This window comes from Zootoca vivipara, chromosome 5, assembly GCF_963506605.1.
Source record: "Zootoca vivipara chromosome 5, rZooViv1.1, whole genome shotgun sequence".
In the NCBI taxonomy this organism is placed as follows: domain Eukaryota; kingdom Metazoa; phylum Chordata; class Lepidosauria; order Squamata; family Lacertidae; genus Zootoca; species Zootoca vivipara.
Window position 1 is genome coordinate 78,136,207 of NC_083280.1, and position 15,318 is coordinate 78,151,524.

The 15,318-nt window shown below is 42.4% G+C and overlaps 1 protein-coding gene across 1 annotated transcript; it reads right to left on the reverse strand.

Moving 5' to 3' along the window:
• Nucleotides 1-525: 525 nt before the first annotated feature.
• Nucleotides 526-14,975, reverse strand: RGR (retinal G protein coupled receptor). Its single transcript, XM_035138166.2, has 7 exons — nucleotides 14,882-14,975; nucleotides 10,637-10,793; nucleotides 7,334-7,455; nucleotides 3,597-3,750; nucleotides 2,719-2,836; nucleotides 2,298-2,411; nucleotides 526-1,294 (listed from the first exon to the last, which is right to left on the reverse strand). The coding sequence occupies exons 1-7, from the start codon at nucleotides 14,958-14,960 to the stop codon at nucleotides 1,151-1,153; spliced, it is 888 nt and encodes a 295-aa protein (XP_034994057.1). The 5' UTR covers nucleotides 14,961-14,975; the 3' UTR covers nucleotides 526-1,150.
• Nucleotides 14,976-15,318: the final 343 nt, after the last annotated feature.

Here is a 15,318-nt window from a genome sequence, read left to right on the forward strand (position 1 = left end):
TGGAATCTGTGGCCTAGGACCTCAGACATAGCAGAAAGCCACAATTACTGCAAACCAGCTTCCAACCACAGTTTGGAATCTACTTTGGCAGCACCTCACAAACTACGGCTTGTAAGCTGTTGCAGTTTCAGACATAACACCAAACCATAATTTTGGCATAACACAGAGTCATTTTGTGTTATTAAACATTCCGGGGTTGTGGGTGGGAACAGTATCAGCCTTAGCGTCGGGGGGCTGCCTTTTGACTGAAATCACATACATCTCACAACATTAATATAGCAATGCAGAACTTGCCAGGCAGATTGCTAAGATAAGAGGCATTAAACCTGCACAACACATTACATAATGAAGACTGATTTGGCAGGCTTGACTGATGAGAGATCCAGTCATGCATCCCTCCATCAGTTGCCAGATTTAAATAAATGGTATTCATGAAACAGTAAGAATTTGAGAAACAATTCCCTCCTTTTGAAAACACCCATTTTATGCAAATAGGAAAACAGAGGGATAAACATGTGGCCTAAATACTGGATACTGCCTTAATCTCTCAACAACCCAGAAATACCCTATGTACAAACAAGCAGGAAGCCTTAACAGATCCCCACAATTTTTTCCCTGCTTGGTTTCCTGCAGTTCCATCTTGCAACAACAACAACAAAACAATGTGCTTCGCAGCTTGCAGTCCATTTGAGTGACATGTAAAATGAGAGTGACCTGCAGAGGTTAGAGGCAGCTTGCTTGGCAAATGGCACGGGGCAGATGGAGAGGCAAGTTCGGCAGCGACATCTGCACGACGTCCTTTCAGTAATGCGAGAATTGCTGGTAGACAATGCAAAGCCTTTCTAGTGTGGGACCGCAGTCGATTGGAGTCATAGTAAGTGGTTTCTGCTACTGGATGCCTGCAGTTGTGCCTGCCTCAATTTGGGACCATTTCACACATTACACAGTAACAAGCCTGACACAGAGTGGGATACTCAACAGGAGTACGCAGCTAAACATGGCTCCCTGGCGAGCATGCCTGTAGGATGTACGAGGTTTCAAACACCAATTTGTCACAATATTTTCGAGTGCGCACTTCAAAACCCAACCTAGGTGAACATTTAAGGGATGTAGAGTGTGTGAAGAGGCCCTTGCTTAACGCCACAGTGTGTTACTTAGTTTTGTTATCAACTTCAGCTTTCTCAATCTTCTGTCCTGTGAGGAACTGCCATATTCCCCCTCTGTAGTTCTCGTTCCCCAGAGCATAGACCAAAGCATTCACGGCTGGCGAGGTTTTGGCAATAACAGCGGGGATCTGTTAGGAAGCAGAGCATTTAAGGAGGTTAGATAAGGATGGGTTCACGTTTACACAGAATTCCATAATGAAATGTATGAGGTCTGGGTGGTACCCTGATCAGCAACTAACTTTTAACAGCGGCCATGTTTTTCACAGAGCTGGGGCTGATGGGACAACCTCCCCCATTCTTCCACTCTCTCTCTATTCCTACGTTCTGCCACTTCCATTTGGGCTCCTTAAATCTTGGACCCACACAGCCGTTCTTGGCTCTACCAGCAGAGCAAGGTACTGCACATTTCCCCCAGGATCTCAGGTGTGCTCCTCTTTGCCTGGACTCAGTGGCCAGGCAGGGGGCGATGATGTTTATTTCCCCACTGCCATCCATTTATACGGTGCTTTGCAGAGTTAGGCAAAAGGTTAGTGGCCTGTTCCCAAGGATTTTACAGTCTAAAATGGAATGTGTTTGGGGGAAGACAGCAGAGGGGGTGGGTGGAGAAGAAAAGGATGGATGGGAACCTGCCTTATACCATGGCAGACCATTGATCCATCTAGCTTAAGTACTGCCAGCAGTTCTACAGGATTTCAGACAGGACATTTCTAGCCATATCTGGGGACACAAGGGAATTAAACCTGGGGCATTTTGCAGGGCCGTCTTAAGCGCCCCTGGCGCCGTGGTGCGCCAGTTCTCTCCGGCGCCCTCCCACCCCGTTTCCCAGCACGGTGGATGGGTGGGCGCAGCTGCGCGGCGGACCGGCGGACCGGCCGGCCAGCGGGCGGGCGCAGCTCGCGGCACCCTCCTGGCGGGCCGGTGCCGTGGTGCCCTGCGCCACCCAGCCTGCACGTAGGGCCGGCCCTGGCATTCTGCATGCAAGGAATAAGCTCTGTCATTGAGATGCATGCTCCCATCTCCCTGCCTCAGGCTTCTGGGTGTTCTTTCTTGTACTCTCCCATTGATACCAAGTGCTTAGAATAGTCTGGATTGCACGAAAGATCTTTGTGCTCTCGGGCTATTTTTACATACCATTCGAATTTTGGGGGAGATGAAAGTCACGTTTTCAACCGCGGCATAGAAACATAAAAGCGAGTAGGGACCCCAGCAGATGACCAAAGATTTCACTGGCAAACCAGTATTAAACTGGGAAAAAAACAAGAACAGAGAACGTGGTATTGCGTAAATAAAACCCATATAAAAAGTTAAGATTGATACAACCAACAAAAATACCCTTTTGGTACAACAGGAGCACATGATTTTGAGACAAAATAAATGTTTCCAGCACTTTGCCACAAATAGATCTCCCCCCCCCCTTTAAATGGCAACCATGAGGAAGTTGAAAGACTGCTTCTTTTGTGTATCAGACTATATAACCAAGCTATAGGAGAAGGTTCCTTGAGTGGGAAAGGAAGCTGTGTACAACCCTTTAAATGCCAGGCTATTTTCTTACCTTGAACTGTCCTGTTTTCTTGAATTTCTGATCTATCGATTGATAGGCTGTTAGCATGATGAAGACCGGAATCAAGAAATAGAAAAGGGCCAGAGGAATAAGATAGGAAATATAATTCCTGGAGCAGGGGAGGGGAGAGAGGAAAGGACACAGATCTGTCATTCTGTTTGCAATGTTATATACTTGATATTAAAAACCACTTAGGAGAGAAATCATATATTCAATTAGGTTTAGCAAAACATCTTAAGGGGCAGCTCTCTGTGTTAAATATAATAATAGTTCTGTAGGATGACTCTTTCTGGTGGGCTACCTGATTTCTTAGGAGGCACAATAAGATTAGCAGGTGAGGCACAGGGATGGAAAAATCCATCAATTTCAGTTTCTCTCAGTTTCTCATTTTTCTAGTCTTAAGTTCAGTTCTCCACATTATCTTGCAAAGTTGTTTTTTTTATAAAAAAAACAACCTCATGAAAATCCACCAGCGTTTCACTGCAAAATGCCTTGAATATGCATGATGTTTAATTCAGTTTCGCCTCATATATAATTTAATTTTTTTGCAAAGTAATTTCCCCTAATGCATTTTTGCAAGTGATTGTCACCAACGTGTGTGTTTAATGCACATTTTACCGCAGCATGTGCGTTTTTGTACATGATACATGGCTGGAGAACTGCACTACACCATTCAGAGAAGTGCAAATGTCCAAGGATGGCTGCGTTTTAGCAGCACAAGAGGGATATTATGCCAGGCAACCTTTTGCCACTGCCATGTATATGTTTGTCTTTAAAATTCATTTTTACTAGTTGAGCCTCTTAATATTTTTTTTAAAAAAAGCCACACGTATATGTTCACGCATCAGAAATGCCTAGACCAAACACACCTGTCTCCTTTGCTATAGTCCAATGTGCAACATGTTCTTAGAGGCTCGTAGTCATATTCACCCCATCCTAGAAGAGGCATCACAGCCCAAAAGGCAGCAAAAAGCCATATAAAGATCACCAAGGAAATCACGGAGCCCCACTGTAGCTTACTTCCTGTAAATGAGAAGAAATCAGATTCATAAACTTGGAATGGAAATAAAAACAGCAACTCTGAGTCAATTGACCAGGGGTTTCTATTGAGAGAGTAGGCCGTGGTTAGAGAAAGGAGTGACTAATTTATGGTGAAACGGGAAGTTTATTCTTTAAGACAGTGTTTCCCAACCTTGTGCCTCCAGATGTTTTGGGACTACAATTCCCATCATTCCTGACCACTGGTCTTGCTAGCTAGGGATGATGGGAGTTGTAGTCCCAAAACATCTGGAGGCACAAGGTTGGGAAACACTGCTTTAAGACAATGGATGGTGAAAGAAAAAGCCAACCTTCATGAAGTGCATCTTATTTTGGATATTTCTAAAAATTCCAATATCTGTTTTTCTACACTCCAATGAAGGCTGCTTTAGATTGACTCAAGATGGATACTTAGGACAAGATAATTTTTAAAATTCTGACTTTAAATTGTTCATGGGCAACTGAATCCAATTTAAGGTAGAGATAACACGGTCTTCCCTACTGGTGCACGAGACAATTACAATGTCTCATAACAATAGTCTTGCATCATAAGCCCTGTTCTACAGGCATTTTCCTGCCATGCCCAAGAATATACTGTCCCACTTTCATGCTTTGGACTTGTAATGTGGCAGAATGAAGAGGAAGCAGGTGTTCCTCATGTTTCCTGCTCTCCAGGCCAGAAAAGCATCTCCTCTACCTTGGAAGATTGCAAGTCAAGGCCAAAGTATCTTTATTATGGTCAAAGACCAGAAAGCAAGTTATAACAAATTGGAGATTGAATTATGTTAAAAAATAAAATAAATTGCGGTTCCGGTTTCCGCCTGCAGGAATGGCGGACCTGTTTTCCATCCCTCTGACCTTCGTAAGGAATTTGGCGGTTGCTAGGGGAGTAAATGGCAACCCCCTACCCTCTCCGGGGGTTACGGTGAGGGGCCGCTGGCCCGCGATGCCCCCAGACCCACTCCGACTGTTTATGGAGTGGGGGGAGCTTGGGCTGAAGCACTTACGAGGGCCAGGACTCCCGGACGCTAATCTGCATGGCGGGGATTTCCATGATTAAAGAAGATAATTAGGCTTAAATCTATGGACATACTTCAGAAGGAGGGGCAGAAGCGCTGTTTACTGCCGAGAAATCTATGCTGCTGAGGGTGAGGAGTTAAAGGCTGTATTTCATCTGGAAGAAGGATTGATGGGGACGGAGCGATAAGGGAAGCGAGTCTTTCTTTTTTATTTTTTTTCATATGAGTTACTTCGTACCTTCCCAGACGTGATGTCCTGGCTTGTTTGGAGTGAAAGAGAAGCAAAAGACTGTGTGAGTTGAACTTTATAAACTGTTGTTATTGAGTATATTTTTTGAAGATGAGGAGTTGCTGACGAGAAAAGCCCCCCTCTAGTTGGATGGGAGGAGTGCCTGGACGCGTTCGGAGGATTTATGAGTTGTGACGCACTTTGAATTGGAGCAGCGACCTGAAGCTAAGTTCAGCTATAGGGCAAGGAGATCCATTAATTTACCAAGAGTCTATGCATGGTGTGAGGTCTGGTTCTTCTGCCTGGAAAAGCTGTAAATTTTATAAAGATTGTTAATCTATGAGAGAAAACGAAAGTGATTTGAGTTTTTTTAAGATGGCGCTGCTTTGTGTTGAGAGTCGACGCAATAGGGACGCTCCAGACCAAGAAGATTTATGGGGAGGCTGGACTGATTAACTCACACAGGAGAAAGAACATTTGTGAAACTTTGTTTGACATTTATCTCAGCAGCTGGGAAATAATCAGTTGAAAGAGGAAAACATCTATGTGACTGTAAGGGAAAGATCTGGATTATTATGAACTCGGAGAGACGATTTGAACTTTAGAAAAAAGACGGCAGTGGACGGTTGCGAGGAATCCCCAATTTCTTGAAGCATGGGAACCCAAAAAAAATTTCTAGATGATTTGGCATAACATTCGGTTTGATTGATATATATGTGTATAATTTGAAATAATGAATGTGATATAATTGGTTTTAATTGGAAAATTAATAAAAATATATATATATTTTTTAAAAATAAAATAAAATAAATTGCAATCCAATTCACGGAATTGATGCTTACATTTAAAACTGAGTTTTAGCCTTTTAAAGTTTTAAAGTTTTAATTTAATAGATCTCTGCTACTTATTATCATTCCTTCAGGGATTAAAGTTCGATCTCCATCGCTGGTCATTGCTGACACCACCGCTCGTCTTATTCTTGTCGCCATGAGACAAAACTTTGCAACGGGCCTGGTGGTCTCCAAATTAGGAAGATGGTGGTCTCCAACATTAGGAAGAGACCTGGTGGTCTCCAACATTAGGAAGAACTTCCTGACAGTAAGAGCTGTTCGGCAGTGGAATTTGCTGCCAAGGAGTGTGGTGGAGTCTCCTTCTTTGGAGGTCTTTAAGCAGAGGCTTGACAGCCATCTGTCAGGAATGCTTTGATGGTGTTTCCTGCTTGGCAGGGGGTTGGACTGGATGGCCCTTGTGGTCTCTTCCAACTCTATGATTCTATGATTCTATGAAATCTTTAGGAGGTGTCTGGTATAAGCCTCGTCTGAGCTACTGGGTAATTTCCTCAGTATCGGTTTGATCAGCTCTTTTCTTGAATGGCGATACAGTGGACAGTATAAAAGAACGTGCCCAATGGATTCAATCTCATTATTATCACAGGGGCATAATCTTTGTTCGATCGGTATCTTATTGTATCTGCCCTCTAAGAAAGCTGAGGGGAGGGCATTAAAGCGAGCCCTGGAAAATTAAAAAGTGCAATATAGCTGGTGCATCTACCAGAATCCAGACATGCAAACATCCCCCCCCTCCCGCACCACCCCAAGGAAGCCTACCATCACATCCAGAGTTCTTGTTATTTTCCGAAATATTTCATGGAAGATTATGCTCTCAGAATGCTAACATCCGTTTCAGAGCTACCGCAAAAAATGTCTGATGCTTTTTAAAAGCACATATGATTTAAACTGATAGGTAAAGGTGGAGGTTTGTATCAAATAAAGTCTTCCGGTTAATGCAATTTCTGCCTGTGCAAAAGGACTTCCCCTCACTCTCCTCTCCTCATGTGCCCTTGGCCCGGCATGTCCCCAAACTGTCCTGGGTTCCCCCCGTTCTCTGGAGGAGATTTCAGGAAGGGAACGAGGGGGGCACGCAAAGACAGAAGATGGGGAGAAAGTCCTGCTGCACAGGGGGGGGGGAGGTCTTTGTGCTAAAGTGGCGAAACTTCATTCCACTTCCCACCACCGACCAGCAAACTTCTTTTAAAATTCTTAAACATTTTATTTGTCATGTTTCCATACCAATTTGCAATACTTTTACAACAGCTCTCCTTCTTGTAAACCAGGGTGGTTCTAATTTACAGTGAACTAAAGATCTAGATCAGGCACCCCCAAACTCGGCCCACCAGATGTTTTGGGACTACAATTCCCATCATCCCTGACCACTGGTCCTGTTCGCTAGGGATGATGGCAGTTGTAGTCCCAAAACATCTGGAGGGCCGAGTTTGGGGGTGCCTGATCTAGATCTATACAAATATCAGGCTAGTACTTACTACTGCAGTATTGATGATATCGGTCCCAGGCAATGGAAGCTGCAGAGTTAATGCTAGTCAGTGCTGTCAAAAAGCCTTGAAATCCATGAATCTGGCAACCATCAGAGCCATAGGGCCAGTATCTGAAAAAAGATAAGTGAAAACATTGGAACCTGCCATAGGTGGGGTGATCAGGACACTGATCTCACGCCTTTCCTGGATAGGAAGCAGGGCCTGACCAAGACATTTTGCCACCTGAGGTGAACCACAAAATGGCTCCACCCACCCACCAGGGAAGAAGGGCTGAGGGAAGACCTATATCAGGAACACGGGGGAAATAAAGATTTACTTTGGGAACAAGTAGGAGTGCAGCGTGGGCAATGCATTCTTGCCACCTGAGGCAGTTTCCTCATCTTGCCAGCCCTGATAGGAAGGCAAAGTGGGCATCACCAGAGTTATGTGGGTTCACTCATGCTGTATCTTTTATGCTCGTGTTGTTGGAAGTACAACGGCAGGGAACATTCAGTGTGTGAATTAAGGGGTTAATTCTGTTTCTGTTCTGGCTCACAGCAGTCTCTGAGTGGCTGGAGGTTCCAGTCCAGGCATTCCCAAACTGCGGCCCTCCAGATGTTTTGGACTACAACTCCCATGATCCCTTGCTAACAGGACCAGTGGTCGGGGAAGATGGGAATTGTAGTCCAAAACATCTGGAGGGCCGAAGTTTGGGGATGCCTGTTCCAGTCGGTTGAGAAAGAATTGCAAGCGGGGAAGACATTTGAGATTTGACAGTTAGTGGTGTTTGCCAGGGAAAAGCGGCTCTGAAGCAACTTCTCCTCTGTGCAGGTCTGGCTGAAGAAAAGACAAATCTCTGTATATTTCTCCTCAGGTTATACCCTGCTCTTGTTTACTTTAGCAGTTGGAGACCAGCCTTTATCAAAGGTGTCATGGGCTTTGAAGAAACTCGATCTCAGGATGCAATGGAGAAACGTGCTAAGAGGAAGGCACGCTTGGCAAATCCACACCGTGATCAACTTCTGCCTGGAAACCAATGTCCCCACTGTGGAACGACGTGTGGATTCAGAATTGGCCTCCACAGTCACTTAAGGACCCATTGTTAAAACCGTGTTTATGGAAGACAATCTTACTCAGCTACAAGTGATTGCCAAAGAAGAAGAAGATTTTACCCTCAATAAAGTATTATCCATTTCTTTTTCTCTTTATTCCAATCACTCTGCTAACTGGTTATGGGCTCAGAAACACTATTGCTGTCACAAGCAAGTGTGGCTCTTTTTTTAAAAAAGTTTTTATTTATACCTTTCAAGTTTATACATTTTATTAGTTTTACAATCAATTTAACACTTCAAAATTGTGATCGAACATTTATTAGGAAATGGGACATGTATAATATATATATTAAGGATTACTGTAATAATATGACGTCAGTGGCAGGCTTTAAATGATTCCTGTGGTATGAAAATTATAAGAGAATATAACATCGATGAAAATTAATAAATGAAAATGAAAATATATAATACGCTAGATAGCTTAAGTGGAAAGTACATGATAGGGTGATGGGAACTCATCAGAAATGTAAGAATATCATACTGTGATGTGATGTAACAAATATCATTACTTTATTTTCTTTATGTTGATTAAACTTTTGGTTTGTTATTTTTTTTAAAAAAACCAATAAAGCATTTAAAAAGCAAAATAAAATGAAATAAAATAAAACATTTCAGAATTGGACTTCCTTCCCCCTCTTTCTGCAGTTCCCGAAATTTATTTATTTTTAATATCTTCTGCATATCCAAATTAATTTCACTTGCTCTTTAATTATCTACTGTAAATATATACTCTTGTGAAACTGCGGGTTATTACAATAATTCTGCTAATGTTTTTATCTGTTTACAATTTATCTGGAAAAAAATCAAACTAAATAGCTTAGCAAGGTAGCCATGTTTGATTACAGATATATATACTCTCATTGTGGGATTTTTTGCCAAGCTATTCAGTTCTTTATGCTTAAGCCAAGAAATTGTTTCTATAACTACATGTAAGTATATAATTATGACCTTTTGTATTAATTTTTATTTAATTGTATTTAATTGAACATTTAGAAATGTATTATGATGGTTCTAATGAGATTTTGTTTGGATTATTATTACGTAGTTAGCACTAATAGATACATTAATGGCTCGAGACTACTGAGGAAGCCCAGAAAACTGTGTTCAGGGAGTGGGCTATCCACCAACCCCATTAAATTGGCCCTGTCGGGGGCGAAATAGCAGCTCTTCAACTTCAACTTCAACGGGGACAGAACGCTGGCACCCTGTCTTCAGTCTTTCCACTTTGGGGCAAGTAGCATTTTTGCTGCTGTAGTAGCATAAATAAATAAATTTCTATACGATCTAGGTAGTTCTGTCCCTATAATTCCCAAGCGAGCCTGGCTCCGAGAGAAAAGGAAAGTAAACCCGAAGCAGGGAAAACGGGAAGCAGTTCAGGTTGGAAATTGGGCACTGAAAAGCTGAGCGACGGGAACAACCCGCTATGGAAATCCAAACTACAAATCCTACTGGAAACCCACCTGTGGAAAGTGCTGAGCACAGACAAACCTACCGACAACCCTGAAAAGCTGGGCCAAAGAGAAGAGGCAAGCAAAGGCAGTGATCTGCCTGCTTGTGGAAGACGACCAACTTATTCACATCAGGAAAGATGATACAGCTGTGTGAGCTTGCAGATTTAAGCAAGAAGATGTACCTGCTGTGCAAACGGTATGGAATCTGGGTGCATCGCTCCATTCTCTCCTGACTCACTGCACATTGACACTTCTTACCTAGCGTTGCCAGACTCAATAGTGGACAGGACGTCTGTGCCTTTAATTGCCCTGCTCTCTTTTGAGTCTGGAAACCTTAAAGAGAAACCAGCAGCCCCTTTGCTTGGAAATTAAACAAAGGGTCTGCTGGTTTCTCTTTAAGGTTTACAGACCCAAAAGAGAGCAGGGCAATTAAAGGCACAGAAGTCCTGTCCACTATTGAGTCTGGCAACCCCATTCTTACCAGGAGCTAACCCCAAGTATAGGAATGGTCAATTTAACAAGACTGGGAGCTTCTATGATATAGAATTTTGAATTTTGTATGTTCAGACATTGTAGCACCCTAATTTATTTTGCGAAGCAGCATGCGGGAACATCACACCTCTGAAACACATTAGTCTATCAGGGGTTTAAAAGGACAGATAAAACACATCCATTGTCATTAGCACTTTTTTTTAAAAAAAGTGGAAAGGCGCATTATATTCTTGAATAAATGAATAAATAAAATCTACCTTAAGAAACTAGAGAAAGCTGCAATGAATGCATTGGCGCAGATTCCACAGTCGGACAGTGCAAGGTTGAAAACCAGAAAGTTGCCAGGCGTTCGAAGTGATTTGATTTTCCAGAAAGAGATGATGGTCAGCAAATTCAGAGAAAATCCAAGCAGTGCTGAAAACAAGCACAGGTTTAAAAGCGTTGTTTTATAACTTTCTCTCACGCTTGGACTCAGATGGACCAGAACAAACTACACCAACCATACCACCAAGCATTCAACAATGCCCCAACTTTTCTTGCTCACATAATTAATTTTGTATCCCTGTATCTATTTATACAGGTAGGTAGCTGTGTTGGTGTGGCGTAGTTGAAACAAAATAAAAAAAATCCTTCCAGTAGGACCAACTAAGTTTGTCACTGGTATGAGCTTTCATGTGCATGCACACTTCTTCAGATACACTGAAACAGAAGCCACCAGACCCTTATATATAGTGAGGGGGGGTATTACTCAGAAGGGTGGTGGGAATGGGTGATTGGCTGATAGGTGTGAAAACCCGTTGATGACTGTTAACGACTGCAATTGGTCTTACAGGAAAAAACAAGGGGTGAGATAGCTAAAGAAAGCTTTATCATGTATAATGAGATAAGAATCCAATGTCTTTATTCAGACCAGGTCTCTCCATGGTTTTAAGTTTGGTGATAAGTTGCAGTTTAGCAACTTCTCTTTCCAGTCTATTTCTGAATTTTTTTTTTGTAATAAGACAGCTACTTTGAGATGTAGCTGGGAGATTGAAGTGGTCTCCTACTGGTTTCTCTGTCTTGTGATTCCTGATGTCAGATTTATGTCCATTTATCCTTTGGCGTAGGGTTTGGCCTGTTTGCCTATATAGAGAGCTGAAGGGCACTGTTGGCCAGGGCCGTCTTAAGCATATCTGGCGCCCTGGCGCCGTGGTGCGAAGATCGCTCCAGCGCCCCCCCGCCCCATTTCCCACCGCGCCCTGCGCCACCTGGGCTTGCCTTACATCCAGCCCTGTCTGGTTTACAGTATAAGGTGGTGTCTATATGCCCATCCTGTATTTTTATTGCACAGTAGCGTCCAAAAAAATGTATTTCTTGCATAGATTGGTTCATCGTTAGGTTGATGGTGGAGTGAAAGTCATTGAATGTCTGGTGGAAGGTGTCCAGGGTCTGTTGACCATGTGTCCAGATAATAAAAATATCATCAATGTATCGCAGGTACAAGAGAGGTTTGAGTGGGTAGGAGTTTAGGAAACGTTGTTCTAAATCTGCCATGAAGATGTTGGGCCATATATATACAATCAGAGTTGGCTTACACTAGTTATGACAATTAACTACAGCTAGAGAGAAGAATTAGGAATCAAATTGAAACATGGGGCAATTTGATTTGCATAAAAATAAGGGGTTGTGTCCAATGCTATTCTTCTAGTTAGTGCAGGAGAGTTTTGCATGCACACACCCAACTAAGATAACTGCTCAAAAGAAAGAACAAAATATGGGACAAATATCAGAAGGAGGAAAGGGTTAACCTCACTCCCTCATCATGGCTCCAATGCAAAACGGGCTTTACCACCCAGCGCTGTTTTTAAATTTAAACACAATAACTTTGGCAAAACACATTTGCAGTTTTCCTGCATCATGCGTCATTCAGTTCTTTGCTTTTACTTGCATTTTTTAATTATAAAAATAGCATAGTGTTTTCCTTATTTGCATCTGTTCCTTGCCAAACAACAGCCAACTGTTAGTAACCCAGTTAGGAATTACAGCCTTTCCCAACCTGGTGCCGTCCAGAAGTTTTAGACTAAAATTCACACTAGCCCCAGACAGCATCTGTCTGTGTATCTCTAGCACACCCCTGTTTTTCTCAGTTTATTAAAAAGGGGAACAAATTAAATTCATTTTCCAAGACACCAATTTGGGTTACAATAGATTCCAGTCTATTATTTTCATACTTTAATTAATTAAAATACTTTAATATTTTAATTTTTTTTATAAAAAATCTAAACATGTTCAGCAAACAATCATGACAAATAAATGAAGAATTATATTATGCAGATTAAAAAGATAAATAATTATATATAATAGATTATATAGATCAGGGGTGGCCAACTCCCAAGAGAATGCAATCTACTCACAGAATTAAAAACTGCCAGTGATCTACCCCCTTTTTGGGGGTTCAGGTCAAAGTTGCTGAGCTTTTTCGGTGGGAGCCAAAGCTTTTTGGGGGGAAGGGGGGAGAGTTACTGTGATCCTACCACAGATGTCCAGTGATCTACCTGTTGGACGTGCCTGATCAGTGGTGGAGCTTCATGCTCTGGCACCGGGGAGTGGAGAGTAGGCGGGGGTGGGGCTGGCGCGTGTCCTGGGGGTGTGGCATGTCACCTGTGGGGGCATGGTGCCCAGCACAGGTGGGGGCAGCTGTGATGCCACCCCACCAGGATTGCGCTGCCGGGGGCGGTGCGCTCCCCCCACGCTCCCCCCCACTCCATTCCTGCTACTTTATGTGACATCCATTATACTGCTGGATGGTTATAATCAAGGGGCCAGATTCAACTAAATAGAGCTAGCGGGAGCCAGTGCCATGGGTCCTGTTAGCGCAACAGGGCTTCCCCCCTCACTTCCCATGCTTCCCCAAATCTGCCCCCCCCATCAGCTCTGAGGAGTCCGGAGAACACCCAGAACAGCATGTTGGGGTGGGGAGAGGGGAAATTGTTCCACCTGGCCAACAGAAATGATTGCATTTAGAGCAACACTGAATTCCACCTTAAGACATGATGTAGCCAGCGTTAAGTAATTTTAATTCCCATTGATTTAAACAAGAGAGTTAAATGCATGTGCTTGGTTTTATGCCATGGATATCAATGAAACTGACTGGATCGTGCCCTACATTTATTACAAAACTTCAGCGATGGACATCCAACCTACATTGCTCTTTTTCCTACGGAGATAATCCCTTGAAAACCCACCACCAACATATTTTTACTAAGACTGGCTGCAACCTTAAATACACCTACCTGGCAATAAGTCCCTTCAAACTCAAAGGGGCTTACTTCCGGCTGCAAATTTACAGATTTGTGATGTAAATGTATCAGTCATCCACACAACTCATTCCTGGATTGGAGGTCAAATATTTTCCCCAGTCAAAGAGTTGAACAGTTCTTACTGACCATTAGAATAGGACCAAAATACATCAGCAGGAATGAAAGCATATTTTTTTGCTTGACAATGATATATGCTACCATCAAATTTCATATGCATAGAATCATCACACATGGAGTATACTTCAGCTACAAAGTGACAGATTTCAGTGAAACAGATGCATTTTTTTAATTCTTTGAATTTTTCATTCCTTGGGAACTGTTTAATTTTTTTTACCAGATTGCCTTATTTTATATTATTTTAAAAGTCAGCAGGCAATTATGTTTTTAGTAACAACATTAAAAGGCACAGTAAAAAAAAATGGTACAAAACTTAACAGGTTCCAGCCGAAGTATAAAAATGAAACTATAAATAACAAAAAGGATCAGAATTCTCAACTAGGGTGCTTGCTAATTTATCACTAGCACAACTGTCTGTGAAGCTGAGACCCCCAGCTATTTTATTACTAATTCAAATGCATTTGCACAGTCTGTTGAAATTCCTACAAGTTATGTGAAGAAGAAGTAGAGGCAAAGTCCATTTAGCTGGACTTTTGAGGCAGGTTTTTCTTTTGTGAGCAAGACATGCTTAAAATCCAGTACTGTTGAATGATGTGTCCCTCAGCCTATTTTGGGCATTTCCATTCAAGTATACAAGATTCTGTTACATAACCTTGTCAGGGGAAAAAAAGATGAGCACAAATGGAAAGCGATGAGTTTCAGAATAAACACTAAGATATGAACCATTTGTATGAATCCTCAGTCCTAAATACAAAACCACCTTTTAAGTCCATAAGGAACAGAAACATTAATGGAATCCTTCAAAACAACAAACTTAACTTTTGCTCCTCAATAGTCTTGTTGCATAACATGCTTCGCAAGCAACCTCTGCCCTGTTTCATAAAGGCATAATGAACAATGGCGTAGCCATAGAAACAAGATTTACCCTGAAGCCTATACTGCTCTATTGAAAGTGTTGTGTGGTTATATATAATCTTTTCCCCTTCTTCTTCAAACCACAGTTTTTTTGCTTGAGCAATGAAACAGCAAGAAGGTCTGATCTGATCTAAGAATTCTCTGACCCCACCACCCTTCATCCCAGCTTACCTTCTGCCATCATCAGGGTGCCCAAACCAAACACTTCAACTTCAGTGAAACCTTCAGGGAGAGAGTGTGGTGTTGCCATCTTTAAAGCAGCAGACTAGCCTAGGCTCTGCCTCCCCTACTAGCAAACTCCAAGTGACAATCTCTCTCCTTTTCTTTCTTTTTTTGGCTAGATGTTCTGACTCTTCCGAAAGCCTAAAGCAGCTTCCTTCTTAAAGGGCCAGTTGGTGCATGGACAGGGACTGAGTACAGTATTATGAGAAATGAGCTCTCTGTGCAACCTTTTCCAAAATCCCCACAATACAAGCAAGTGACAGCAGTCACCTGCCATTACCGGTAAGTTCTGAAAATTATAGTTCACAGAGGGGGGAAAACAAAACAGGGATGTGCTGTTGGTCTTTACAACAGTTACTGTTGCAATATGGATAAGAAATAAATCC

What these genes read in the sequence shown, in the direction of transcription:
- RGR (XM_035138166.2), bottom strand. Translation starts at nt 14,960, where the DNA reads ATGGCAACACCACACTCTCTCCCTGAAGGTTTCACTGAAGTTGAAGTG. An exon ending in ATATCATCAATACTGCAGTA is followed by an intron (nt 3,751 to 7,333) that starts GTAAGTACTAGC and finishes TCTCATTTACAG; the next exon opens with GAAGTAAGCTACAGTGGGGC. An exon ending in GACTATAGCAAAGGAGACAG is followed by an intron (nt 2,837 to 3,596) that starts GTGTGTTTGGTC and finishes CCCCTGCTCCAG; the next exon opens with GAATTATATTTCCTATCTTA.